This window comes from Gorilla gorilla, chromosome 10 (genome assembly GCF_029281585.2).
Source record: "Gorilla gorilla gorilla isolate KB3781 chromosome 10, NHGRI_mGorGor1-v2.1_pri, whole genome shotgun sequence".
NCBI classification, from domain to species: Eukaryota; Metazoa; Chordata; class Mammalia; order Primates; family Hominidae; genus Gorilla; species Gorilla gorilla.
Genome location: NC_073234.2, coordinates 123,606,724 through 123,634,421, shown reverse-complemented (window position 1 = coordinate 123,634,421; position 27,698 = coordinate 123,606,724). Strand labels below are relative to the sequence as shown.

Below are 27,698 nucleotides of genomic sequence, written 5' to 3'. Positions count from 1 at the left end.
GTCCATGCACTTTCTCCCTCACAAGGCCATTGTGAGAAGTCAATGAGGCCCACAGTAACACTTCAATAAATGGCAGCTAATGCAGAATAAGACTTAGGGTGAAATCATGGACTGAGAAGTCGCCCCGTATCATCAAACCTTGGAGTATGGCTTCTTCCCTCCCTGTTGTGCTCTGGCTTTTAAGATGGCTGGAGGTGAAGACTGGCTTGATATCTGCTCCTGTTCCTGGAGACAGGGGTCCAGAGAGGTGCAGCCTTCCTCACATGGCCACTGAGCAGAAGAGCCAAGAATGGAATGTGATTTTTTCAATCAGGTTCCATTCTGGGACTTGCCAAGTTAAGTTGCCTGGGATAAGCCTAGCTTTGCAAATTAGCACTGGCCCGTGCCCATGAGAAAATATTAACCTACAGCCTTTGAGGTCAATGGGAAGCACAGTGTCATGGAAAAAATCTCCTCCAGAGGAGAATGAGGAATAGGATGTGGGAGCTTGAGAGAGAGAGACAGCTTCAGACATAAACATTTATGCAAGGCAACCCTGGATATAATTTCATGTCATGTATTCTGGTAGAGCTCTGCATGACATGGACAAAGGGCTTTCCATCCATGGTTTCATTTTATCTTTACCAAAATCTATTTCACTATAAGCACAGCAATGGAAAACACAGGCAGGGGGTATACCAGAACTCACACAGATTCTTAACAAGGAAAATAAATTGCCAGAAACATGGAAGGATGGTCAAACTATTTTCAATCAGCTCCATGCATTGGGAGACCCAAGTTACAATATTTCTATTTGTTCATGATGGGGTCAACTTAGCACAGTATTTATCAAGATTAAAAACAAACAAAAACAAAAAACCTAGAAAAGCTATAAAGATTGGGAAAGATCTGTTTCATAGTCCAGATTCCGGTTGCCTGAGGAGTTTATCTATAGGAAGGAGTATTGCAAATGTAGAGAAAATTCCATTTAGCAGAATGTCTCCCAGAGAGGGAAGAGTACTATGTCTGGAAAGGAACTTTTGAGAAGGCACATTGAATAGGTTTGCCTGAGGAACAACAGATAGTTGCTCAATTGTCTTCTAAAGAGGGCCTGTCTAGGCAACTGCAAGGGAATCATGGATGCAAGCTTTGAGCCAGAGCGGAATTGCTGGACTCCACCACCAGGGTGTCCCCCTCTCCACTGTCCTTGACACCCAGGATCCAGCATCTCCATGACATGAACATGATATATTTAAATCCTATCTTTTAAGAGTCACCAAAATATCAGCTTATCTTGGGCACCTATGTGACCCTCAAACTCTAAGGAGCTGCCCAACTGTCCCAGGATTTGGAGAAACAATCTTGTTCAGGGCCACAGAGAGAACAAGACATGTTTTTCCCTTCTCTCTTCCAAACCTCTGTTACTATAGTTGCTCGTGCATTTTTCAGTTAGGGGAGCTAAGGAACAGAGAAGGGAAGTGGCAGATACTGCACATCTCTGCATGCCCTAGAGTTTACTGGGACAGGAAAGTCCCATCTTGGCTCCAGGCATGGACACCCCTGAAGGCTGGTGGTTCTCCAGGACACTGGGATTTGTTTTGAGGGCAAGGATATCCTCAGAAATTGTTGTCCTGCATCAGCTGGGCTGAGAGGCTGCCAACTCCGTAGGCTGATGTACCAGTCTGAGAACATCATCCTGCCCTTCCCTCTTCTGTCTCCCCTCCTTCAGAAGTCAGGGCTCTGGCTCCTCACATACCGCAGAGCTTGAGTCTGCATTAGGACAATGAGGTCTCTGAGATGGGGAGAGGCAGGGAGAGGGGGGATGAAGCCCAGGGAAAGGGGAACAGTGAGAGAGAAAGACACAGTTACCTGGAGAGAGGGAGGGACTGAGACAAATTCGGGGAGAAGGCAGGAGTTGGGGGAGATAAACAGACACAGAAATAAAATGAGACAGAAACAGAGAAGGGGAGATAGACACCTAGAGAGAGAACAGAGAGAGACACAAAGAGAGAAGCACAGAGAGGCAGAGGCACATACTGGGCAGAGGTAGACATGCAGAGAAAGGACAATTAGAGAGTGAGAGAGAATGAGAGAGAGAGAGAGAGAGCCAGATGGCAGATGGACACAGAGACAGAGAGAACCATGCTTTGCAAATTGCAGTTGCACCCAGTGAGGGAAAGGGAAGAAAGACCCAAGTGGGACAGACATTTGGATTCTGGGAGGGAGAGGTCCCTACATTTCTTCATTCATTCACTCATTAATTCCCTCCCTCCCTGCCTCACCAGCTCGCTAGTGGAGTGGACCCTTTTCCAGACTGAGGGAAGAGCAGGTTGCAGAAAATGTGGAGGAAAGAGAGAAAATGTCAGGCAGCCTGTCAGGCCTAGGAGGGTCTGGGAGACCACCCATCTGATACATGCTTCTCACAGAGCAGGAAACTGAGGTCTCAAGGGGCAGGGGAACATGCGTCCAGCCATCCAGCAAGTTGGTAGCAGAAGAAAAGAAACTCTAAAGGACTTAGATAAATCAGCAAGAGTTGCCGGGGGATCAGCTCATTGTACAGATGATAGCACGTGCAAATCTCCAGTGCATTCTTGAACTACAAAGAGCTCATTATACCTGGAGTCTGAAAGGGGCTGCAGAACTTTGCCCCAGTGTGGCAAATGCGGCAAAGGATTTCATGAAGTTAAGCATCTTTCAGCTGCAAGGTGATGTGGGGAGAGACTGGGCAGGGTTAGCTAGATTGCCTGATGCTGTTGGGGGGCAAGCGGCTCTTCATTTTGTCTACACCCCTACTGCCAGCTCCAAGCTCCCAGGGAGAGTTCAATGTTAACTGCAAGGGCTCAGGCTGCGGGAAGGATTTTAAAGCTCCTAATGAAAAGGCAACTACATTCAAAGCCTCAGCTGCCTGTGACCAGCCCACTACCCCCTGCCTGTCTCAGTACGAATGAAGGAAACATCCAGTAACTAGACACAGCTTGAGGCAGGGAATTGCCACAGGGGGGTTATGTTTTCTTTTTTTTTCTTTTAAATCAAGTTAAAGTTTTAGTAGGTGTCTCACTCCATTAATGACCAATTAATATTGCCCACACTAGAGTATTAACAAACACAGGAAAAAAATGAATTTTTGGAACGTTTTGGGTCTGGAAGCAAGAATGCTGGGTTCTTTGTCTAGGGCCAGGGGTCTTGGCTCTGGTTTTGCATTGGAATCCCCTGGGAGGTTATAGAAAACACCCACGCCTGGGCCCACTCCTGACAGTCTGATGGAAATGGTCTGAGATGCCGCCTGTGTGTCAAGACTTTAAAAGCTCCCTGGGCAATGCTAATGTGTAGTCAGAGACCAACCCCCTTTGCCTTTGACTAAGTAAATGACTGTCCTGGTTACATAGCATTTAAAAAATGTCTATTTTACACCACAGGCTCACACATATTATCTCACAAACATTATCTTGTTATATTTTTTGGAAAATCTTTGAGTTCAGTACTGACATTCCTGTATTACAGATTAGGAAATTAAAGCTCAGAGAGGGGGAGAATTTTGCACAAGCTCTCATAGCTGATAAGTATCAGAGTGAACTTTCAGACTGAAAATCAGATCTCTTGACTCCATCTTAAGATTCCATTTCTTCTTCTCTGAAGTTAGGAGGTTGAGTTAGATCAGATGGCAAATACTTGGTGTATAGGCCACCATTCCCCATTCTCTACTTTCAACAGGCGTCACTACTAGATTAAGGCATTTTGTTTCAGAGAGAGACTAGAAGAACCTCAGAATCTTTCTTAACACATCATCCTTAAGCAAAAATTCATTGGAATCAACACTAGATGAAACCAATTTTGATCCCTGAACTAAATAATCCTGAGGGACCCTTCTGTTTGTGACATTCTGGGATTGCATGAGTAGGGTTGCTGCCACAGCCAGGAGAGTGAGAATGTGGGCCAGCCATGGCATCCTTTCTGAACTTGCATTCCACAGCCACTGCTTCAGGACAAGCCAGAGAGATTCTGGCATATCCCAATGCTCTTCCCAGCAGCTCCCACAAGGAAGCACAGCATAGGGGTTAAGATCATAGGGATTGCTGACAGCCAGCCCTGGGTTCAAATCCTGATATAAGCATGTAATACCCTCAGCATGGAGCCTCATATGTAATAGGTGCTTAATAAACAATCACTCAAGCCAAAACTGGAAATTAATAAATATATAAAAAGCTAGGATTCTTAAGCAGCTTCCCCTGCCTGATCCGTTGCCAACTCCAGCCATTAGCCTGTCCCTCTTCACCCTTCTTGCTTTTCTCCCCCAGTCTCTGCCTCCCTCCTGTGTCTCACCCTGAGAAAGACATGCCCCCTGGCTCTCCCTGAGCTAGGGTTAGGGGATGACTCTCTATCAGCACCAAGCTGTGCCTGGTTAGTGCCTGGCACCCAGACCAGAGTACCCAGAGCCAACTTTTATTGATGACGTTGAATGTGGCCCAACACAAATTCGTAAGCTTTCTTAAAACATTATTAGATTTCTTTGTTATTTTTATTTTATTTTTAGCTCATCAGCTATCATTAGTGTTAGTGTATTTTATGTGTGGTCCAAGACAATTTTTCTTCTTCCAGCATGGCCCAGGGAAGACAAAAGATGAGACACCCCTGCTTTGAAACAACCTCATGAGGTACATACTCTTATCTCTAATTTGTGCATGAGGACACAGGATGAGAGAGGTAGGTACAGTAAATTGCCTAAGGTCACACAGCCAGGAAGTGGTCTTCAGCTGGTTTGCAGACACAAAGACCATGGCCAAGGGCTGCTGCTCATGTAGATGCAAAGTCTCCCACAGGAGGAGGCCTTGCTTCCCTGATGTCTCCCACCATGCCCAGGAGAGGGCTTCATGCCCAAGGGGCATTTCATCCATGATTTCTTGTTCCTCAGTAAGAAACCCAGGAATTTCTTACCTGTGTGATAGAGTAATAAAGATGTGGGTTTTGAAACTGGGAAACACTAGAATGCAATCCCCAGTCAGCTTGTTGAAAAAAAAAATTGTGTGACTTTGGGCAAGTTATTTCTCCTCTCCAAACCTCAGTTTTCATTTCTGGGAAAGAACATCATCATCCTACCTCACACGGTTTCTATGCAGGGTTAAATAAGAATACAACACGTGGCCACCTACTAGGTGCCAAGAGAACATCTTTGGCAATCTCAACCTACATGAGGTGCCTCACACACAGTTGGTGCTCCATAAATGCATGTTGGGACACCTAACTTAGGAAGTGCATCCAGAACATTCTGGTGCTCAGTAAACATCTGTGAATGGAATGAAAATAGAGCACCCTGCATAGCGAATATTGTCGACTTAAATGTGGAGAGGACACCTGGTGAATAGTAGGTGCTCAATAAATGTCCCCAAAGTGAACTTAGTTCTTGTACCTCTATTACATCAAAGAGTTGCTGGTCAGTAAACATCTGTAACAAGGTACCAGCACACAGTAGATGTGTAAGAAATGTTTGTTGTAACCTAAATGGAGGCATAGGCATACTTACCAGGCATAGGATAAGTACTTGACAAATGTCAATTATTGAATGGATGCTAGTGGAGTATCCAGGACATGACTCAAGAAATGTTTGTGGGGCATAAAGGAAGGGGGGGGGGTACAAAGCATGCAGTGAGTCTCAAAAAGTGTGCCTGGGAGAGCTGAGTGGCACACAGTAGATACTCAAGGAGGAGTATTCCCATACCCTCCAAGTGGGGACCTTCCCAAGCCCAGGGAACCTCTTGCCTTGCCCTCCCTGCCATCTCCTCACCTTTGTTGTAGAGGGAGCCATCGAAGTAGTAGCTGCCAGTGTAGAAGCCTGTGGCCAACTCAATGAGGTGGCGAGCCCACGTGTTGCCAGCACCTGGGAAGCTGGCCAAAGCAATGAGCTGCTTGGACTTGCCTGGCAGGAACCTTCTGTCCATGCAACGGTTGTCTGAAAAGGGCGGAGCATGGACAGAGGTCAACACCAGGGGCAGATGGAGCCTGTCTGAAAGGGCCAGGGTATGAGTCACACCCCTGCCACTTCTCAGCCAGGTGATCAAGGGCACAGGACACTTGTGTGGGTCATGGGAAAGCTTCCTTGGGCCTCAGCTTTCCCATCTGTAAAATGAGGGAGATGGTTCCTCCCTCACAGAGTTGAGGTGAGTGTTAAATGGGATAATGATGGGAAGGGATAAGCACAGTGCTTAGCCCATAGTAGGGATCCAATAGAAGTCAGCTAGGAGGGTGAATCTTCTCTCCAGCCCCAGTTTCCCCCCAGCAGAGCAAGTCTTTCCCATTCACCCCTACCCTTTCCTCCGGATTGAAACCGTCAATGGCATCCGTCGTGTATTTTTTGTTATTCTTGTATTTTGTGGGCTCTGAAAAGCCAGAGAATCAGGAATATCCAAATGGTACTCACCACCTCCCAACCCATTTTACAGATGAGAAAACTGAGGGCTAGAGAAAAATAATATCTATGCCTTTTGAGCATAGGATGCAGTCCAGGGTTCTTATCTTGGCCTCCAAGCCCACATGGTTGGCCTTTGCAAACTCACAGGCTCATTCTAATCCACTCCACCACATGCCAGCCACCTGGTCTGTCTGTACTTCCTCTCCTGTGCTTTGCTGTGTCCTGACATAGTGCCTTCATGCATGCTGTTCCCTCTCCATTGCCTCCTACCTGCCTTTGCTTTTTGTTCTTCAGCTCTCAGTTTGAATGGGTCCCACTGTCTATCCGTCTGTCCTTCCTTCCTTCCTTCTTCCTTCCCTCTTTCCTTCCTCCCTTCCTCTCTCTCCTCTTTTCCTGACTCCCTGGGCTATCATTAGTGCATTACTATATCCATCTCCTTCATATTGTTGATCACAATTGCAATTCAGATAATTATTCATGCAATTAGTCGTGTGGTCAGAAACCCTGCCCATATTGTGTTTTGCTGATTCACCAAAAGTTTCCACAATATCTGGTATACAGCAGGTACTTAATAACTGCTTCCTGGATGGATGCATGAATGGGTAGAATGGTGACTGGGTGGATAACAATAATATCTATTTTGTAGGGCTCTTGTAAGGATTGAACGAAACAAAGCATGTAATATGCTAATACTCTAAAGTGCTCAAAAGGCATAGGTATTATTTTTCTCTAGCCCTCAGTTTCCTCATCTGTAAAATGGGTTGGGATGTGGTGAGTACCATTCGGATATTTTTGATTCTCTGGCTTTTCAGAGCCTGCAGAATGCCATTACCATCAGAGTTAACAGAAAATGCAAGCCCCAGCACCTCCCACTGCAACCCCAGAGGGAGCTAAGAAAGCACAAGCTTTTCTTTTGGTTCCCTCAGCTGCAAAGGCAGCTGAGGGAAGGCTCAGAGCAGGGGGCGCTGGAGCAGAAGGGAAGATGAGAGAATCCCAGATCCAGGCCTGGAGGCCCCAGGTCTCAGTGCTGCCTTCTTCAGCCTGGGGCAGATGAGCTCCACCCTTATTTACCATCCAAGGGAAGGCAGGCAAACCTCCCTCACCTCCCGTGGCCCGTCACCTCCATCTCTCCCTCTTCTGGGGAAGCCACCCATCCCCTGCTCATGTATGTGTTCTCCATTCCCTCCTTCTCCAAGCTCTTTGCTCCTTCCAAACCCCAATATTTTTTCTCTCTCAGCTGGCTCAATCACATTAGCACTCAAACAGGAACAAATAGCTCCCTCATTTAGAAAGAGCCCCTTCCAGCGACCACCAGCTCCCCTTCACCCCATCACCGCCACATTGCCAGCAGAGTTGTCCACATTCCTTCATGTTTCCTCCCTTCTATCTACTCCTTGGCCCTTGCACTTGGCCTCTTCCCTGGTCACTGCCCCAGACCAGTTATGGGCAAGGTCCTCAGTGACTGCCCCATGCTCAATTCAAGAGACAAGCTCACCTCACGTGATTACTCGGGCATGAGGGCAGAGCGCTGCCCTCCTCTAGGTAATTCCTTCCCAAGATTTTACCAGGGTCTTTCCTGTTCTGCATTAGCTGCTATTTATTGAAGTCTTACTGTGAGCCTCATTAATTTCACACAAAAGCCCTTTGAAGGAGAGGTGTGAAGTCCTAGATTTAAATTCCAATTCTTCCACTTACTTTTTGGGTGACATAGGAAAAAAATGATCTGTCGGAGCCTCAGTTTGCTCACTTATAAAATGGGACTATTAAGCAGCGATGACAGCCTGAGGTTGTTTAGGAGAATGAAATTCTTGAATGAATGCAGTGTTAGATTAAGACAAACATGCCGGAATTGCCCACAGAATCGATTGTGGTTCCTGGTATTGTTCCTGCTAGCTGGAGGTTCAGCTCTCTTCTCCTGCCTGTTTAATTTTTGTTCTGAGATGATCAGATTTAGGATAAAATAAACCAGGGGACATCTGTGTCGAAGCCAAGTAAGCTTCAGGGAATGGTTTTCATTGGAATATACTGCAAAAAGGACCCCAGACACACGGACTTTATAGAATATGGTTATGTTTTATATGTTGATAGGTGAGTGGATTAGCCAGTTGATATTAACTAGTACACTTAAAATATGTGCATTCCACTCTGTGGAAATGTTACTTCAGAAAGCTAATATTGAATTATAACCAATGACAACATCCTGAAGTATAATGATGCTTGCAACTTGCTTGGAAATGCACCAAAAATTATGAAGGATTGAGGGATGGAGAAAAGGAGAGATGGACAATAAAGTAAATATAGCAAAAGTTAACATATGTCACAAAATTCTATGGAATGAATATATATGTGTTCACTGCATAATTCTTCCGACTTTTCTGGAGGTTTGACTTTTTTTTTTTTTTTTTTCCAGAGCAAAATGTTGGGTTGATAGGTTGGGTGGGGCAGACCAGGCTCCTTAATGTCCCCCCAAAACAGAATTCTCCATTCAAATATTTCCTGGGAGGCCAAGGCCAACCCCAAGGTAAAAGTTGTGGTTTTCAATGCTATAAAGAAAGTTGATTTGGTTCCTAAGCCCCATACATTAAGCAACTGTTGGAGGCAGTATTATATGCAGTTTTGGAATCAGACCGACCTGGGTTTCCATCCAGAACTGTCATGGCCTACCTGTGTGACATGGAACAAGGCTTTCCCCTCACTAAGCCTCAGTTTCCTCACCTATAAAACAGGGCTAATAAACCTTACACAATTATGTGGGATAATGAGTGTGAATTTTTCACAATGTATTTTGAGAAGCTAGGGTTGACAGTGCAGTCTTGGGACCTAGATTGCCTGGGTTTGCATCCCTACACTGCCATGTCTGAGCTGTTTGACTTTGGCCAAGTTACTCAACCTCCCTGTGCCAAGTTACCTCATTTGTGAAATGGTAATAACAGTGCTTATGCAACTGGACTGTTTGGATGATTAGATGATTTAAGGCAGGTAAAAGATTTGACAGAGCCTGGCACAGAGCAAGTGTTCAATAATTATCCCATAAGGGGCATCAGGGCTTAGCACACAGTAGGTGCTCAATAAATGTCAGTCCTGGTGGGCCAGGCTCTTGGCAGGCTGATGAGCCACATAACTGTCAAACCTCCCCAGTGTGTAGAAACTGCAAGAGTGATGTGGAAAAATGGAAGCCCTAGTAATGGCCTGGGGGTAGGGCACTGGGAATGAGCAAACTCATCAGTTAGGGAATTGTTATCTGCTGTTGAAAAGGCTCCAGTGTCTGTTCTGGCCACCTCAAAGCCATTCATGATCACAGGGTATTTAATCTGTGTATGACTTTCCCCTGCAGGCTAAGGCAGCACAGCTCTGCACAGACTAACCAGCACTTCCCCGAAAGCTAACAAAAACCCATCCTTCCCCATCGGACTGTAAATGGGTCCAAGAGCCACATGCTCACTAGGCTCTCAGAAGGACTTTTGCTACCATAGAAACAGCCACAGTTGATCACCACTGGTACCCCATCAGTCAAACAGGGACAGGCTATTGGTGGGGCTGCCACTAGCTCGTACAGCACTTTTGTGCAAATCAGAAAAAGGTGCCCACTCCTTCCTCTGGACAGATGTTCTGCCATCCAGGGCACACAACATGTGGCTGGCTTTTAGGCACCACTTTTTCTCTTGGCTGTGCCAGTGCAATGCTCAACCTGCTCTACCACATATGGCAGCTTGGTGACTGGGAAATGAGGAGGAGGAGGTCTAGCCAAGTGGTGTTTTCTTGGCTCTCCAGACTGTGGGGAGTGTCACTGGAGCATGGGCAAAGGTTTCTAGCAGGGGCTTTGGAGTCAGACACCTGAAAACAAATTGCTTTTGTAGATGTATAACTGTGGCCAGTTCCCAATCTCTCTGAATTTTAGTTCTGTCATCTGTAAAGTGGGGATGATACTGCCCTGATCATAGGTTTACTGTGGACTTCACATCACTGAATGAGATGAGGCTTGGCATAAGGACTGGTACATAGTAGATGGTCAATATATTCAGATATTGAGGTGATCCTTCAGGGGCTTCCTTTGGGCTGAGTGTCCTAGCAAGGGATGCCCCCCAATCCCCACCCAAGTGCCACCCACCCTTCATGATACCTCAGTCAGGAGAAACGGGTTTTATTGGGAAAGTTTATAAACAGTATGACTTAAGGTAAGTTCCTCAACTGTTCTGAGTCTCAATCCCCTCCCCCCCCCCCACAGTGAAGAGGGCATAATGACTGTTCCCAACTCATAGAGAGTTGAGGGGATTTAATGAAAACATGTATATGAAGGATGCAACACTGAGTCTGGCACAGAGTAAGACCTCAAGAAACTCCAAGTGTTGCTGCCTCCTCCTCTTCCTCCTTCTCATCACCATCATCGTCATCATCACTTTCATCATCACTATCATCAGCACTATCAGCATCACTCTTATCACTATCATCACCATTATCATCATCACCATCATCATAATCATCACCATCATTATGATCATCACCATCATCATAATCATCACCATCATCATCATCATCACCATCATCACAATCACCAACATCATCATTATCTTCATTGTCATCACCATCATCATCATCACCATCATCATCATCATCATCATCATCACCATCATTATCATCATGTCTGGTAGCCCCAAGAGACAGAAGAGGAGATAACAGTAAGTGTGGATTCCACTAGCAAAGGAAGAAGACTAGAAGTGGAAAGGATGAGTGAGACAGGGAGAGAGAAGAAGGAAGAACTTATAGATAAAATGACAAAATCTTAGAATTGGAAGGAACACTGGAGGCCAACAGTCTACAGCTTCATTTTACAGATGGAAAAACTGAGGCCCAGAAAGGGGAAATGACTTGTCCAGGATAACACAGTGAATCTGTGTTGCAGCCAGGGGGAGACTCAGTCTCTCTTCTCATTCAGTCTCACTACAGGAGCCACCAAGGGTCCTCAGTGATGAGGGATAGAGATGGGTCATCAGAACGCTTCCCACCCTGGGAATTCCTTCTGTTGCCCATCCAGGAACTCTAAGCCTGGTGGAGTTCGTCAGCCCTGCCCTCTGGCTTGCATGGTTTTCTCCTTGCTGCAGGCTGTGTGGGATGGACTGGCAGGAACACGTCTGGGAGGGAAGCCACTGGGAGTGCATCTGGGGTCCACTGGGGAAGGGCCTAGCTCACCTTGGACTTGTGTCTGGTACACAATGAAGTAACTAGGAGTCCCGCAGCTCTCAAACTCCTCCGCACTGCACTTCTGGGCACAGAGCTGCTCATCCTCTCTGTCATGGAGCGGGAATCGGGTGGTGGGAAACCCACAGTGGCAGGCAGTGCCTGCAAGAGCTGCCAGCGGGTACTCCTGAGGATGGAGTGGGAGAAGAGAAGAGAGTTGCTAAATCCCTGGACAGCTTCAGACTCCAAATGGAGAACAGGATTTGCATTTCAACCACTGTCTTCTCTGTCAGTCTCCCTTAACTTGAGGGTCCCCAAATTCCATCCACAAACCCTGCTTTTATGATTTTGCCCTACCTGTGCACCTACTGTACTATTGTTTACTTATTCGTTTCCTTTAAGTCGATTCACTTTTTGAAACTTAAATTTAAAAGGATACTTTGTATGGCTACCACTAATAGTACTTGTGGACAAGTAGCACTTCCATACATCTCCATACTGTAAATGCACATAATATAGAAACAAAACAAGTGATGAAATTCTACCTAGGCACTCTGGCCAACCAAGACTGTGAGCCTGGGGCTGGCTCCATTTTTCCTGCATAGAGAGTAGTTAAGGGTGAGAGGTGTTGACGCTTAAACACTGAAACGAAGCTTTCTCCTGGAAAGACAACTGAAAAAGAAATCCCTTTCTCGTGGTCATGCAATACACCACAGTAAATGCCCCCTTGATGAGATGGTGATATGAGACCCATGCTTTGGGAAAAGCTGTCTGAGTCTGCTCTTTTAAGCCAAAGGAGATACTGATACCCCTGTGTTCCCAGAGTCTTTGTTGGGAGAGCTGCTTCTGATTGCTTCATTTGTTCTATTGAACAGCTAAGTGGGGGCAAGATGGACCTGAGATCTGGCGGGCAAGGGTTTGTCTTTTGCCCAGTTCACTTCTGAACTGGACCCACCACTCCTAGTTCTTTCTGGTAGCCGGCCCAGGAATAATCAATATGGTAGCAAACCAGGGTCACACCTGTGTGGCTGGATCCAGCCAGCTTTGCCATGGTAGCTTTGGTTTCTTTCCTAAAAGATATTAAATAGGAACTGCAGCACCTAGCTGAAGAGCAGAAGTGCTGATATACTGGAGGGTCAGCTTGGGCCATGACTGATGACATTTTCTAAATAATGAGAATCCTGGAGCCTCCTCTGACACCCTAAACTTCAGACCCTCTATCACGACACAAGCAGCTCTGTATCCCTGTCCACTTGATCCCCTTAGTTTCTCTCCTTTGACCCCTAAGAAGATCAGAGAAAACAGGAAGAGAGAGGTTTGCAGGGGGACTTCTTGTTCCCACATACACACCCTCGCTTCTCTCCAGTCCCGTGTATGGTCTGACACTTTGCTACACTAGTTTGCCCCATGATCTCACTGTCACATGCCTGTTTGTCCCCCCAGCTCCAGGGGATCTGTAGGTTTCCCCAGGGCCCTCTGGAAGTGAGGGAATGCCATGTTGGTGGAGGGATTCCTGCTAAGGGGAGAGAGATGGACCAAATGATAGCCAACCCTCCTTTAATCTCACAAATGTCACCTCCCATCTTCTAGAATGCCTCTTAGGAGCACAGCAAGCCCTTAAGAAATGCTTGATGATTTGAGGTAGGCTGGTCCCTCTTGAATGGCTCTGGGAAGCCTCTCTGGTGGGGTCGCCAGGGTGGCTCAGAAGTTTAAGAGCTTGAATTTGGAGTCAGTCCCCAGTGTGAACTCCAGCTCTGCCACTCGCTTGTGCTGAGAGCTTAGGCAAATGACTTCGCCTGTCTGAATCTTGGTTTTCTCATTTTCAACGCATGTGGACATGAGTTGAACCTCTCTCTTCCTGTTTTCTCTGATCTTCTTAGGGGGCAAAGGAGAGAAACTAAGGGGATCAAGTGGACAGGGATACAGAGTTGCTTGTGTCGTGATAGAGGGTCTGAAGTTTAGGGTGTCAGAGGAGGCTCCAGGATTCTCATTATTTAGAAAATGTCATCAGTCATGGCCCAAGTCATGTGGACATGAGTTGCAAATGTCCAACTTATAGGCTTGGCCTGAGAAGTAAACCGTGTGATCCATGGTGCAGAGGGCTGCATGGAGGATGTTCTCAGCAAGCAGCCACTGCCATGATGCTGCAGCCTTTTAGACTCCAGAGAAATGCTTCATGCATTAGAAGCCCAATGAGAGAAATAGCCAAGCAGGATGACTCAGAGCAGATGGGGGCATCCAGGACTCAGGGCGTGGGCTGAGCAACCAGGAGGTGCCACAATGCAGATGTCCAGCGAATGTCTACGTCCTTGAGGATAGAGATTGTATCTTGTTACTTTGCATCCCCAGCACTAAGCAGGAGTCCTGACATACAGAAGGGTCTTATTAAATATTTGCAGATTTGGCTTGATGGTGATATAGGACCCATGCTTTGGGAAAAGCTTTCTGAATTTGTTCTTTTAAGCCAAAGGAGATACTGATACCTCTGTGTACTCAGAGTCTTTGTTGGGAGAGCTGCTTCTGACTGCTTTATTTGTTCTATTGAACAGCTAAGTGGGGGCAGGATGGACCTGAGATCTGGTGGGCAAGGGTCTGTCTTTTGCCCAATTTGCTTCTAAACTGGACCCACCACCCCTATTTCTCCCTGGTAGCCAGTCCAGGACTAATCTGGTAGCAAACCAGGGTCACACTTGTGTGGCTGGATCCACTAGCCAGTGGATCTGTGTGACTCAGAGCCACTGAGTCTGAGAACAGACTCAGACAGCTTTTCCCAAAGCATGGGTCCCATATCACCACCACACCAAGGGGGCATTTACTGTGGTGTATTGCATGACTGTGAGAAAGGGATTTCTTTTTCAGTTCTCTTTCAGTCCTGCAGGAGAAAGCTTCATCTCAGTGTTTAAGCATTTATACCTCTCTACCCTCAACTACTCTCTAGAATGAATGAAATGCCCAACCATCTTTTTGTGGTGGAGGACGGATGGTTCTCCTCTGGACACTTGAGTCATTAGCTCATTTTAAGAAAAAGCTGGAGCTCCTTGGACATCGCTGAGTGCCAGTTATGTGCCCAGTTCTGTGCTGGGAGTATTGAAGGGGGGCACAAAATATACAAGGCACAGCCCCTACCCTCCGGGAGTTCACAGCCTGGCTAGGGAGGAAACATAAACAGTGACATCTAGCTCCGTAGGCCGAAGAAAGATCATCCAACCCAAGTGCTATCCAGTGCCCAAAGCTCTGGATGACACTGCTGCCTGGCCTCTGCTCACACACCTCCACCAGTGGGGAACTCCCTCTGTCCCAAGGTGGGACTGTCTTTACCTTTACCTGGTAATTTTTTCATGCTTCTAGGCCCAGTTCAAATGTCACCCCTCATGTGGTTTGGCTGTGTTCTCCACCCAAATCTCATCTTGAATTGTAGCTCCCATAATCCCCATGTGTCATGGGAAGGACCTGGTGGGAGGTAACTGAATCATGGGGGTGGGTTTTTCCCATGCTGTTCTCATGATAGTGAATAAGTCTCATGAGATCTGACATCTTTAAAAAGGGCAGTTCCTGTACACATGCTCTCTTGCCTGCTGCCATGTAAGACATGCCTTTGCTTTTCCTTTGCCTTCCACCATGACTGAGAGGCCTCCTCAGCTATGTGAAACTGTGAGTCCATTAAATCTCTTTTTTTCAAATGAAATACCCAATCTGGGATATTTCTTCATAGCAGTATCAGTATGAAAATGGACTAATAACCCTCATTCCTAAGTATTCGTCAGTATTAAAACTCACTTCCTCAAAGGCAGGAAAATCTATTCTGTGTAGCTGCAGCCCCTTAGATCCACGTGAAATGGTCACATCCCTCTCCCACGTCATAGATCCCACTCAACGACTGCATCTATCCCAAATGAGCTGTTGCTTCTCCAGCCAAGCATGTGGTTCCTTCAGCTCTGCTGCATGGTTCCCTCCCCCTGAGTTCCGTGGGCCCCACCTTGTGCTCACCTTCTCAGTGCAGAAGTCCACGCATTTGTCCACAGACATGTTCAGCATGGCAGCTGTCACAGGTAAGGCCAGGGAAAGGTTGTCAGGCCTGCGGAAGCAGCCCCGGAACACTGCACTTCCATCTGAAGAGCCAGAGAGAAGAGGACTAGTCAGATATACAAGGAGTCAGATCTGGTTGGGAAAACCACATTCTGAAGAAAGCTCAGAGAAGGCAAGAGTCTTGCCCAGGGTCACAGAGCAAGCCAAAGCAGAGATGGAAAGAGTGGCCATGTTTTCTGTTCTTGAACATGTCTGTTCACAGTCAATGAGCTTGATACATCAAAGAATGTTCTCCTCAACCCTGGCCCCTTTGTCAACAACCCAGGTCGCTGAGATGAGATTCTTCCTGGGCCATGCTATCCCCCTTTCTTTGTCAGATTCCCACGCCTCACTTCCTCATTCCCAACCATGGCAATGCCCCATTCAGGGAAATGATCAAGTACATGGAGGATTTCTGTGATCTCATCAGGGCTGAGTGTTTGAGGACTGAGGGAAGCAAGGATTCTGGGGCTATCCTGTCCTTACTCACTACTACCAGGGTTCTCCTCTCCCTCTCATTGCCCTGGGCTTTAGGGGAAAAGTCCTGGGCCTCAGAAGTCTCTACCTACCCAGTATTGGGCACCGACAAGCTTCAAGGGACTGACATGTCAGAGGCAATCCCTTTAAGAAAATTTAACCCAGAAATAGTGCAGCTACACAATAAAAAATTTGGAGCCCATTGTCAAATCTTCAATAGAAGTCATCCCTTAAGAAAATATTCAGAGATGTTGTCTTAGGTTGGGGCTACTGAAGCAGAGCCTGAGACAAATGTTTCATTGAAGGTGTGCTCTCAGAGAAAGAAAGCGGGAGGCAGGACCAGACAGAGCTAAGTGAGGATGTGATGTCAGCTGGGTGCCACCTCCATCCTGGTCTCACGGCAGGGATCAGGAGGGGGCTCTGGATGAGAAATTGCACTACAGAGTTGGCCCCACCTTAAGGAAAGGGAGCTGGCTTGCCTTGGCCTTGTCTATCCTAGCCTCCAGTGTCAGTCAGTTTTTGGCTGTGGGCTGTCCCCCAGGCTGGGGCATAACTTCCTGGGAGGGGCTGCTTGCTCCTGTTGGGCCCAAGGCTATTTTTCAGAGAAGGGGGCAGTTGTGAGCCATTGATCACCACCAACAGTCACCACAGGAAAGGGGACTTGGGTGGGTGCCTATAGCATCCAGTACAGATGTGCGCAAAGATTTATCAATAAGGATGTTCATTGCAGCATTTTAAAAATTAACAAGTGAAGGAGTAGAAACAACCTAGGTGTCTAGCAATGAGATAATTGTGCCAATAATGTCTGGAATGACAACACACAATGGAATTCTACTGAAAGTGGAATTCCATTGAAAGGAATGGTGTTAAAGGTTATTTTAGCCAGGTGAAGATGCGTTTAAGATACAAAGTTAAATAAAAACTGAGAATGTAAAATTCTACAGGTTATAAAATACCAATTTTGTAAAAAATTAATCTCTAGAGAGACATATACCAACATTTTAATAACTGTGATGTCCCTGGACAGTAGGTGTGAAGGATAAATTTTATGTGTCAACTTAGCTAGGCCATGGTGCCCAGTTGTTTGGTGAAACATTGGTCTAGATGTTGCTATGAAGGTATTTTATGTATGTGATTGACATCTACCGTTAGTTGACCTTAAGTAGAGGAAATGACCCTTGATAATGTGGGTGAGCCTCATGCAATCAGTTGAGGGCCTTAAAAGCAAACCTAAGGCTTCCTGGAAAAGAAGGAATTCCATCTCAAGATCGCAGCATTAACTGCTGCCTGAGTTTCCAGTCTGCTGGCCTGCCATATGAATTTCGGACTTGCCAGCTCCCGCAATTGCGTAAGCCAATTTCCTTAAAATAAATCTCTTAATATATCTATCCACATATCCTATTGGTTTTAATCCTGTTGGTTCTGTTTCCCTAGAGAACTCTGACCAATCAAGTAGGAATATAGGTAATTTTTATTTCCATCTCTTTGTAAAACTCTTTTCTAACTTTTTTCTACAATGAATATGTATTTTTATGTAATAAAGACAAAAAAAGTGAAGCCAAGGCAGGAGGATTGCTTGAGGCCAGGCGTTGAAGACCAACTTGGCCAACAGAGTGAGACCTCCATCTCTATTAAAAAAAATTTTACGTGGCCACTGTTAAATCTTTTGAAAGGCTGGTGATATACATTTAAAATTGGGTTATTTCTCAAATTCTGAGCTGTATATACCCTTCCAGAAGCACAGCCATCCACATATAACAAAGGGCATTGTTAACACAGTGTGATCAAAACCATCAGCACAAGAACAGACCCCATTTATTGAATACCTATTATGTGTCATCTGCTCTGCTGAGCACTTAAGAAACGTCAGCTCATGTCACCTTCTTGAAAATCCTGCAAGGTTCATTGTAAAGTCTCATTTTACAGATGAGAGAAACAGGGCTTCGAGAGAAGAGGTTGCAAGACAAATCTAAGGACCCATCGTTTGCAAAAACTTATTGAGCCTCATGTCAGAAGCAAAGTGTTAGCCTTTGGAAAAAAGCAAAGCAAGTTGCAGAAACCATATGTCTCTCTCTGTAGCGGTGTCTGGGTCTATCTAGAGTGTAAAAGCGTTTTTTAGCATACACATATATATTTATATTTATGTGCAGAGAAGAGGATATGGAATAACTCCCTGAGTAGAAGGGTGGGGGGAAGGTGTTTATGAATGATAATTTTATATTTTAGCCATCAAAGACACCCTAGTGATTCTTTCTACCACATGGCGCCTGATAGCCTGAAGTTGCTCATTGCAGTGACAAGCCAAGAAAACTAAGAGGACATTAGGAATTTGGTTAAATGATGAATTTCCAAAGCATCCCCCAGACTCCTGCTGTCTTAGCTTTCTGGGTCTCTGGCTTTATCCTGGTGAGACAGGTGGCAGTGGTAGTGGTGATAGTGTCAGGATGCTGCTGATCTGCTGCGTGGTCCCTCCAGGCCTCAGTTTCCCCACATATAAATGAGGACTGGGAGTTAAACTATGCAGTAACTCTCATGCCTACTACCCTGAGAACATTCAAAGAGGTGTGGGAACGCCTGCTCCAATGATTTGAGGCCACTGGCACTTGAAAGGCTGGGGCCAGAAATGTGCATGCCTGTTCTGTACAGGACAGCCCTTCACCTTCTAAATGAGCACATGCACATCCAAATGCCACTAGTGCCCTGTAAAGAAACACCGGACAGTCTTCCATCTTGTGGCCTGGGGTGCTGAGAGGGATGCCCTGTAAGGTCACCCAGAGGATGGAGTGCAGTGGTGCGATCTCGGCTCCCTGCAACCTGCGCCTCCTGGGTTCGAGTGATTTTCCTGCCTCATCCTCCTGAGTACCTGGGATTAAAGATGTGCACCACCACACCCAGCTCAATTTTTGTATTTTTAGTAGAGATGGGGTTTCACCATGTTGGCCAGGCTGGTCTGGAACTCCTGACCTCAAGTGATCTGCTTGTCTCAGCCTCCCAAAGTGCTGGAATTACAGGCGTGAGTCACCACACCCACCGGGAAAGTGGGCATTTGAGCTAAAGATTTATGGCAATGAGGCAGGAAGTCCCAAGCACTGTGGATGAACCCTCACTTAACCAGAAAACTCAGTTAGCCGGATGCTAACTCAGGTCACTGGGCAACCAGATGCTGGCTTTTCCTCCCTCTTTCCACTCCACTTGAATTTACTGAGTTCCTGCTGATGCCAGGCTCCATGCTGGGAACTCTGGGTCCATTCAGTCTGCACAGCAGCCATAGGCGATAGATGCTGTGAGTACCTCCATCTCACAGATGAGAAAACTGAGGAGGCTGAGGGAGGCTCGCTGGCTTCCAGTGTTACAGAGCTGACAAACAACAGAGTGAGATTGAAGCCAGGTTTCTGTGTCTCCAAAGCCTGTGCTTCTTCCAATAATAATGATACTATTATGAATAGATGCTTATATTAATATAATATTGGCAGGGTGCAGTGAGTCACACCTGTAAGCCCAACACTTTAGGAGGCCAAAGCAGGAGGATCCCCTGAGCCCAGGAATTTGAGACCAGACTGAGCAACACAGCAACCCTATCTCTACAAATATATATATATTTTTAATTAGCTATGTGTGGTGGCACACAACTGTAGTCCCAGCTACTCAGGAGGCTGATATGGAAGAATTGCTTGAGCCCAGGCAGTCGAGGCTGCAATGAGCCATGATCATGCCCCCGCACTCCAGCCTGGTTGACAGAGTGGGACCTTGTCTTTAAAAAAATCATAATATTGTTGTGATCGTTATTGCTACCATGTACTGATTGTGTGGTATGTGATGGGAAGTAGGCTGAGCTGTTCACACATGTCGTCTCATTGAACTCTCCCATTCACCCTGGTCCTTTGGGGCTTCCCATTTTTACAGATGAGGAAACTCAAGGCTCAGAGGACTGAAACTGCTTGATACAGGTCACCCAGCTTGCAAGAGTGAGTCTGACATCTTTGATATTTATCAAGTGCCAGGCATTGTGTAAACGCTTGATATATCTTATCCGATGGAACCCTCCTAACCCTTAGCAGGAGGATCTCATTCTCTCCATTATAAAGAAGAGAAAACAGGTGCAGAGGGGAAGTGACTTGCCCAAGGCCATACAGCTGACAAGTGGCAGTATCTGGATTCCAACCTAGGAATGTCTGAACTCCAAATCTGCACTGTCCTGGGCTGTCTCTTTTTAAAAAGCCACCCCTGGCTTTAGCATTTCACAACAGCGGGACATTGATTTTCTCTCTCCCACCCTTCATGTCCACTCTGCTTTTCACCACAAATCACTCAGAAAGTCAGGGCTGTCACTCTGAGGTTGCCTGACACTGGAGTCTGATTATTCTTTAAGCATCCTCAAACGTCCAGATCTTGACCCTGGGTCTCTAGAACCAACTTCAAATTGTTAACCTGCCTCTTCCCCACCAGGATCCTATTTGAGGGACCATCATGAAATCCTAGAGCTTGGAGGGTTGCTACAGACAGTATTTTGGGGGTTGGGGCCAACGGAGGCCCCTTTGGGATTGTCCTGGGTACCCTTGCAGGGATCCCAAGCCCACCAGCTCTTATCCTCTAATGTGGGTCCTTTCTTGAGTCCTGTTCCACTACCCTGGTGGGGTCTGAGGCCCCCAACACAGCAGTGTGTTGGGAAGACACAGTCGTGTCTGAAGAAGTGAGTGGTGTTTGTGCATGTGTGTGTGTTTGTGTGTGTCTGTGCATTAATGGGGGCAAGAGAGGCTGTGTGAGGGCAGTTGTGGGTCTGGCTGCACTGAGATTGGGCAGGGGGACGTGACACTGAATGTGTATCTGTTGCTGTGCACATAGTGCGCATCTGTGTATGAAAGGGTGTGAGTGATGATGTGTGCATCCCATGTGTATGTGTGACTGTGCTCATGCCAGTGTGAGTGCAGATCCACCTGTCTGGGCATGTGGATGCCGACCTCTGGGAATGCAAATGTGATCCTGTGGACCATGCTCATCTGCACATAGTGGGTCTGTCTATGGGGGAACATAGGAGTCTCTGGCCCTGTGCATTTGACTTTGCGCTTCTGTAGATAACTTGTGTGGTTGTGCATCAAATCAACCTCTAGGAGGGCAAGTCTTACCATAAGGTGTTTGTGCACGTGGAGACAACAATCCCACGGGCTCTCTCTGGGTTGCCTGGCAACCAGCTGGCTGAGAAGAGGGCTCCTCTTCTAGTAGAGGATGAGGCTGGGCTTCAGCCAGTCCCTCATGAGCCCAGCTCAATGCCACCAGGGGTTTGACATTTCCCAACCATCCCCTCAACAGCTGGCACCTAGGTTCAGATAAAAATACTTATTTCCCCAGTGCAAGGGGAAATGCATCATAAGAAGAGAGAGTAACTTGATGGGTAGGTCCCTCTGATGGAGTCCAGCCCAGGTGGAGTCTTTTCTCAGGATGCCAAGAGCACTGGGGACCCTTGCACCTGGTGCCCACAGCCAGGGACACTGCTGGTGTCTGTCCCGGTTGTTTGCATCACAGTGGACCTCATATACAAGTCATCTCTGTATGGGAGTGTGCATGTCTGACTGTGGGCATGTGAAAGCTGAAGCAAGCCCAGGGTGGTCTTTGGGGTCCTTCACCCTCAGGAGTCACCCTTGCATCCTCTAAGAGCATGGCCACAAATAATTGAAGGCACTGGGGCATCACTCAGGGCCTGTGGGTGGCACACATGCATCTTCCTCTAGGCTTCCTTGGCCAAGCGCTCTGCCCTCTCCCCTGCCCCCAAGCTGGGCACCCATCTTTTGGGCTCAGTCCACTGATGGGTCACATTAACATGCATCTCCAGATGAGCTTCAGGGGACCCACCCTGGCCCAGAGCCCCAGGAGAGGCCTTCCTTTCTGGCACCACACCAGAGAGCCATGGCATTTCCCTGGACTGACAGGCTCAGGATGAGCCATCCTGGCTGAGGAACAGAAGACTTAGCAACTAGGAAACACGAGCTCTAATCCCGACTCTGTTTCTCTTCTCTGGAACTCAGCATCTTCAGCTGTAAAATGGGGAACTCTCCTTCACATGGCACCCACTGGCACCTCTGCCCTTCCTTGTCTTTGACCATGGGCAAGTTTCCTCTCATTTCAGAGTCTTAATGTTCTCATCTCTAAAATGGGGGCATAAATATTGGGTGGATCCTTCAGAGATGGACATGGATAAACTTTGTGAGCTGCAGGTACTAGAGAGGGGGCAGTCAAAGGTCCGTCTCCTTGCCAGCTGTCCTTAGACTGAAAAGAGGGGGACAGCCATGTGGAATCTCTAGGCTGGCATTTCTCCATGTGATTTCTTCCAGCCTGCCTAGATATTAGGAGGCCAGAGTAGGAAGAGGAAGGAAGTCTTTGTAGATCCAGCTCTGCAGAGACTGGCCTCCCTTTAACATTTAAGCACCTGCTAATGAGTCCCTGACTCTCCCATCTTAGAGAGGAGGGCTAAACTGAATGCTCTGAATACCAAGTAAGGTGAAATTTTTAGAGGACTTAAAGGGCCCGAGATGGATTAGAAGCTACTGCTGTGCACCTCTTTGGGCAAGATGTGTTCTGGGGGTGCGATGAGGGGGATAAGTTTGGGAAGTCAGTTCCAGGAGCAGTTAATCTCCTGGGTGGAAGGTATTCCTGAAGTCTGGCCTATTTTACTTTGTGAGGAAACGGTGTGAAGTCACAGAGGGCTTCCTGATGTCTGGTGGAAAGGTTGGAGAGCCTTCCAAGCCAGGAAGGGAAGGGTTTAGCTCGACACCTAGGGACCTGGGGAGCTCTCTGGAGACCATCTCTCTCTGCAGGTGGCTCTCCACTGTCTTGGTGATCTGGACACAGAATACACACGGTAGCCAAGACATTTAATCTCCCCACTTCCCTCATTTCCTGCATCTGCAATATGGGTCACCTGGCCCTCCCCTTCAGTAGGTGAGAGGCTCTTTCATCTCTTATGTCTGAAAATGAAAGGGAAGTGGCTAGGGAATCCCTTGGCTTCCCTGACACTCTCCTGTGGTATAAAGAATTCTGGATTTCCATAGCAGTGAAAAGATGCTTTCTTGTTTGCAAAAGGCTCTGGTGTCCCGAGGAAAGGGCCTTGGCTTTAAGTCAGACAGACCTGGGTCAGCTGCTTACTTAGCTGTGTGCCATTGGGCAGGTGTCTTCACTTTGCTGAACCTCAGTTTTTCTCATCTGTACATGAGGATTGTCGTATCTACCCTGCACAGTTGGGGTGAAAGTCTATGAGATGGCATTTACAACAGTGTCTGAGACATAACAAGTACTCAAACCATGCCACTTCCTGTTCCTTTCATCATTTGCCCATAATATGTGGAAGGTGGCTAGATCCCATGCACTGTTTGCTGTCAGTAGTCCATTAATATGCCTGCTCTTGGCATTTGCCATTCCATTATTGGCTGATAGTGACCATGACTCTGCCTTAGGGCCTGTGAGGGACAGGCTGGGCCTGCCAGGGAGTTAATTTCCCCAGGAGCCACCCTCAGCCAACGATGGATGAGAGTTGGAGGAAAAAATAATACAGCAGCTTTCTGCTCCTCAGGTGGAACACGTCTGAGGTTTGTTCAATACCATCCCCCAGAGCTCTCCAGTGGGGTTAAGCTTCCATTGTCCTCACTAGAGACCTGCTTTGTCAGGGACCCTGTATTAGCTTTCTTCCCCATCTAACCTTTCTAGTCCCCTATGGGTGCATCTTGGCAACACCTTCCAGGTAGCCAAGGTTCACATCCCTGTATTGGGGGAACCCAACTTAAAACATCTTGGATCTTTGAGCACTTTCAGTTACAAGGAAAATCCTTCACAGATTTCAGGGCTACTGCTTTTCACAGCTCATAGTCTATGTGAATGGTACTCCCTGGAGTTATGAATGACAACAGCAGTAGCCCTGGATGGCATCTTCCTAATGATCAACCCTTTCTAAATAATAACAATGATGGCAGTAATAACAGCTGTTTACTCTATGTCATTAGTGCTAAGTATGTTGTGTGTGTTATATCTCAGTTAATCCTCACAGCAACCTATGAGGTGAACAATATTATTATCCTATTTTGTAGGCAGAGACGCTGAAACTTAGCAAGATTCAATTACTTTTCCAGGTCACACAGCTGGTAGGGAGCAGAGCTGGGATTTGACCCCAATCTTGTTTGACATCACATCCTTGTTTCCCATCTCTACTATCCTGAAGAAGATCTGCCCAATTTTAACAAGTTGGGCTCCATAGACCCCCATTCCAGCTACCTGAATTTTCCAGAAATCCTCTCGGCCCCACAGTGGGAGTCCAAGGATTGCAAAAGCCCATGCCCCACATTCTGACAATGTCAGCTCTGCATTGACAGGCTAGCTGGGATGGTACATGACCTCAGCAGCTTGGGCTTTTTACTAGCAAGAAGCAAGCAGAGCAACTGTTCATCAACTCCCTTTGCTGGGGGCAGATGAAGAACAGCCCAGAACCAGCTGCAAGTGTCTCTGAAGTCCTATAATCTCTTTGTTCTGGAGCTTCACAAAAATGAGGTAAATGTCACCAGGCATCAGCTTAGAGGCAGCCGTGGAAGAGTTCTCCTTGGTTTGAAAGAAGCCACCACCCCCTGGGTAATTAGGCCAAGCTCCACTGCATTAAAGATGCTGGTGAGGAGGAAAGGCAGTGAGCTGGAAGCTGTTAATGGCTACCTAGCTGCCTATAATCAGAGAGAGATTGAATTACACAAAGAGCCTAACTGTCCAAAGAGAATTCAAGCCAGCTATTTTTAGACATTACCAAAGGCTCCTGTGGGCTGTTGGAAATTCAAATCACTTGAATTGGGTGCTTCTCGGAGTGAATTGGGGAGTTTCCATTAGGAAAAAGCTACTGTGTAACAGGCACTGTGCTAGGTGCTTTCTAGTCTTTACCTCACTCGGTGGCCTCAGAAATTGTGAAAGATTGGGATTGTCTTCATTTTATAGATGAAGCACCAGACGCCTAGGAAGAACGAGTGGCTTGGCCAAAGTCAATACAGCCATCAAGTGAGAGAGTTGGGATAGAAACATTATGCCTGATTCCAAAACCTGCATTGCTCCCAATATTTTCCTGTCCAATGGCCTAGATTTTGCTTAGGGGAGAAGAGCAAACCAATTCTCTCCCATCATGATGCAGAAGAAGAAATATTTTCTATCATTCCCTTGGCCCTATAGAGAAAAGCTCATGGGGTCCCATATGAATTATGAAATTCAGGGCTCCCAGACCTACAGCAAAGGGAAGTAGAAGAAGCCTCCAGGTCTAGCAAAGAAGGAACTAGGCGTGGTCCATTCCAGCAAATGTGACTGTCCCCTAATCATCTGAGGGTTCCCCTCAGTAAAAGTAGTTGGAATGGAGTATCAGTGAACATAAAGCAAAGCACTGCACAAAATTCTCCTAACTTTGGGAGACAAAAAATTGCCAGAATTAACAACAGTACACAAAAACCACCATGTAAAAAATTATGAACCATAAATAAGGTATCTATTTTTTCAGTGATAGTGTAAGCTTCATAATGTCTTCACTAAACTAGGAAGGAAAAAACAAAGTACACATCCCTGGGAGAGGCTGATTTGCCATCATTGGGGTTTTAGGCAGTGCAGTGGTCAGCACCATGGACAGCCACCCTTGGGACTCAGGAGCCCCGTTCTGATGAACTTTGGAACCCAAATCTTGCAAGAATCTTTCAGGCAAATGAAATTTCTTGCAACATCGCATAAAGCCATAATGTTCTCAAATCACCAGCAGGTCTCTACCCCTGGGAGGAGAGCTACACTTGCCGACACATTTAGCAAACTGCTGTGAAAAATGTAATCTGACCAAGAAAGAAGTCCATTTCTCAGTTCTTTCGTAACAAGGGCAAAGAGTCCACGTGCCCGAGAGTCTGTGTCAAGGCAGAATAGCAGGGTGCCTGCAGACATTTGCTTTGCTAACCTTTTAATGCTCTCACTATTATGGGAACATTCCATCACCTCACCTCAGAAACACGTAGGCTGGCACCCTGTGCAAGGCAGATGCCCCACCAGAATGGTCCTTGGGAGATAAAAACCTTCCTTTAGATCTCTCCAATCATTAAGGGTTCTGTGCCACTGCTTAGGAAAACACAATTAGGACACAGTGTTAATACCAACTAATGACTCTACAAATGAAATCTGGTTTCTGCCATAGCTGTTTGCTGGAGCGTTCGCTCATTTCTCTTGCCTGATGTAATACATGCCAGAGTTGTGTGCCAGTGACTTGGAAGGCATCCCTTTCTGACTTCTTTGTGTACAAAGCAAATCCTAGGCATAATCCTAGGAAATCGAAGGTGCCACTGAGTCAGAGCAAAGACATTGCAGATTTCACATTGCCTAGAGTCTGGAAACAAGGTGGAAGGAGGGATCGGGGTCAGGGAAGGAAGGAGATGAGCTGCAGCCAAGGAGCTCCCCTAAAAGAGAGAAGATGGTGTTCTGAACCAAATTCCAGGGTCAGGGTGTCTACAACACTGTAGCAAGTGGGTATACTAACTGGGATTCACGGACCTGGGTTCAAGCCCATGCTCAGTCCCTAAGAGGCACAGTAGCCTTGGAAAAACCATGCCTGCCAGTCATTTCCTGCAACAGGCACCAGGCTTTTGTGCACTCTTTTATTTGCCTAATTCCTCTCCCACTGCTTGGTGATTTGTCTTGAGTCTGGGTATCCTCCTCTTCTCCGCCAGGCAACAACCTTTCAAGGCTCTTGTCAAATGTCCCCTCCTTTATCAAGCTGCCCGCTTCTTTGTGGAGCCTCCCCCAGTGCTGTTCAATTTAGCCATTTCTATTCTCTGAGCCACAGTTTCTACAAATATAAAATGCAGACATCAGTGAGAAAGGTGCTTCCAACATAGCATTCAACACATGACCTTTGCTGACTCTGGACTTTTGATCATGAATTAGAACACATGGCTGTCCCTTTCACCTGGAACCCTCTCAGAATGAGATTCAGCTCAAAAGTTGCTCCCTTGGCTCTTGAAGACAGAGCCCCTGCAGCCCTCTGGGTCTGTGGTTCAACCAATCCTACTTGTATTGGGTCTGCACAAAATTATCCTTTTAACTCATGGTTGAACCAATTTCATTAGTATCAGGTCTGTTGCCCCATGAGATGGAAAGCTCCTTGAGGTCAGGCATTGTGCTTTACTGACCACTGAGCCTCTCCATACCTCATCCACAGAGGAGCCATCAAGTGTTTTGGTTCAATGAATGGTCCCTGCACTCTCTTTGTATACCATGTTGCCAACTGGATTTGAAACATTGTCAACCATCTCTCTCCTTGTCCAAGCTGCCTCCCTTCTAAGTCTCAGCCTTAGTAGCCTCGAGGTTAATAAGGCTTAGATTTTCTTTTAGGGTCTCCAGCTGAAGGTGCTCAAGCTTCAAACCTTATGTGGTGATGATTCAGAACAACAGTGATGGACTTTAGAGAATCCAGGACTCCACTCTCAGTAGAAATAAGTGTGTTTCTTCCTCTTGGACATAATACAAAAATGCTATTCTCAGATGGTACAAAGCACCACCCAAATAATTGTGCCACACAGAAGGGGGCAGGTGAGGGGTGCAGCAGTGTTCCTGCCAGCAG

The 27,698-nt window shown here is 46.7% G+C and overlaps 1 protein-coding gene across 3 annotated transcripts in view; it reads right to left on the bottom strand.

Annotated features, from left to right (window-relative positions):
* The window catches only part of WSCD2 (WSC domain containing 2), a 121,974-nt gene that overhangs the window by 12,004 nt on the left and 82,272 nt on the right, over positions 1 to 27,698 (bottom strand). For all 3 annotated transcript variants that reach the window (XM_019039378.3, XM_019039376.4, XM_019039377.4), the window contains 3 exons: positions 15,545 to 15,666; positions 11,570 to 11,744; positions 5,759 to 5,923 (listed from right to left, as the gene is read on the bottom strand). In XM_019039378.3, coding sequence (XP_018894923.1) covers positions 5,759 to 5,923; positions 11,570 to 11,744; positions 15,545 to 15,666 — 462 coding nt within the window. The remainder of the gene's footprint in view (positions 1 to 5,758; positions 5,924 to 11,569; positions 11,745 to 15,544; positions 15,667 to 27,698) is intronic.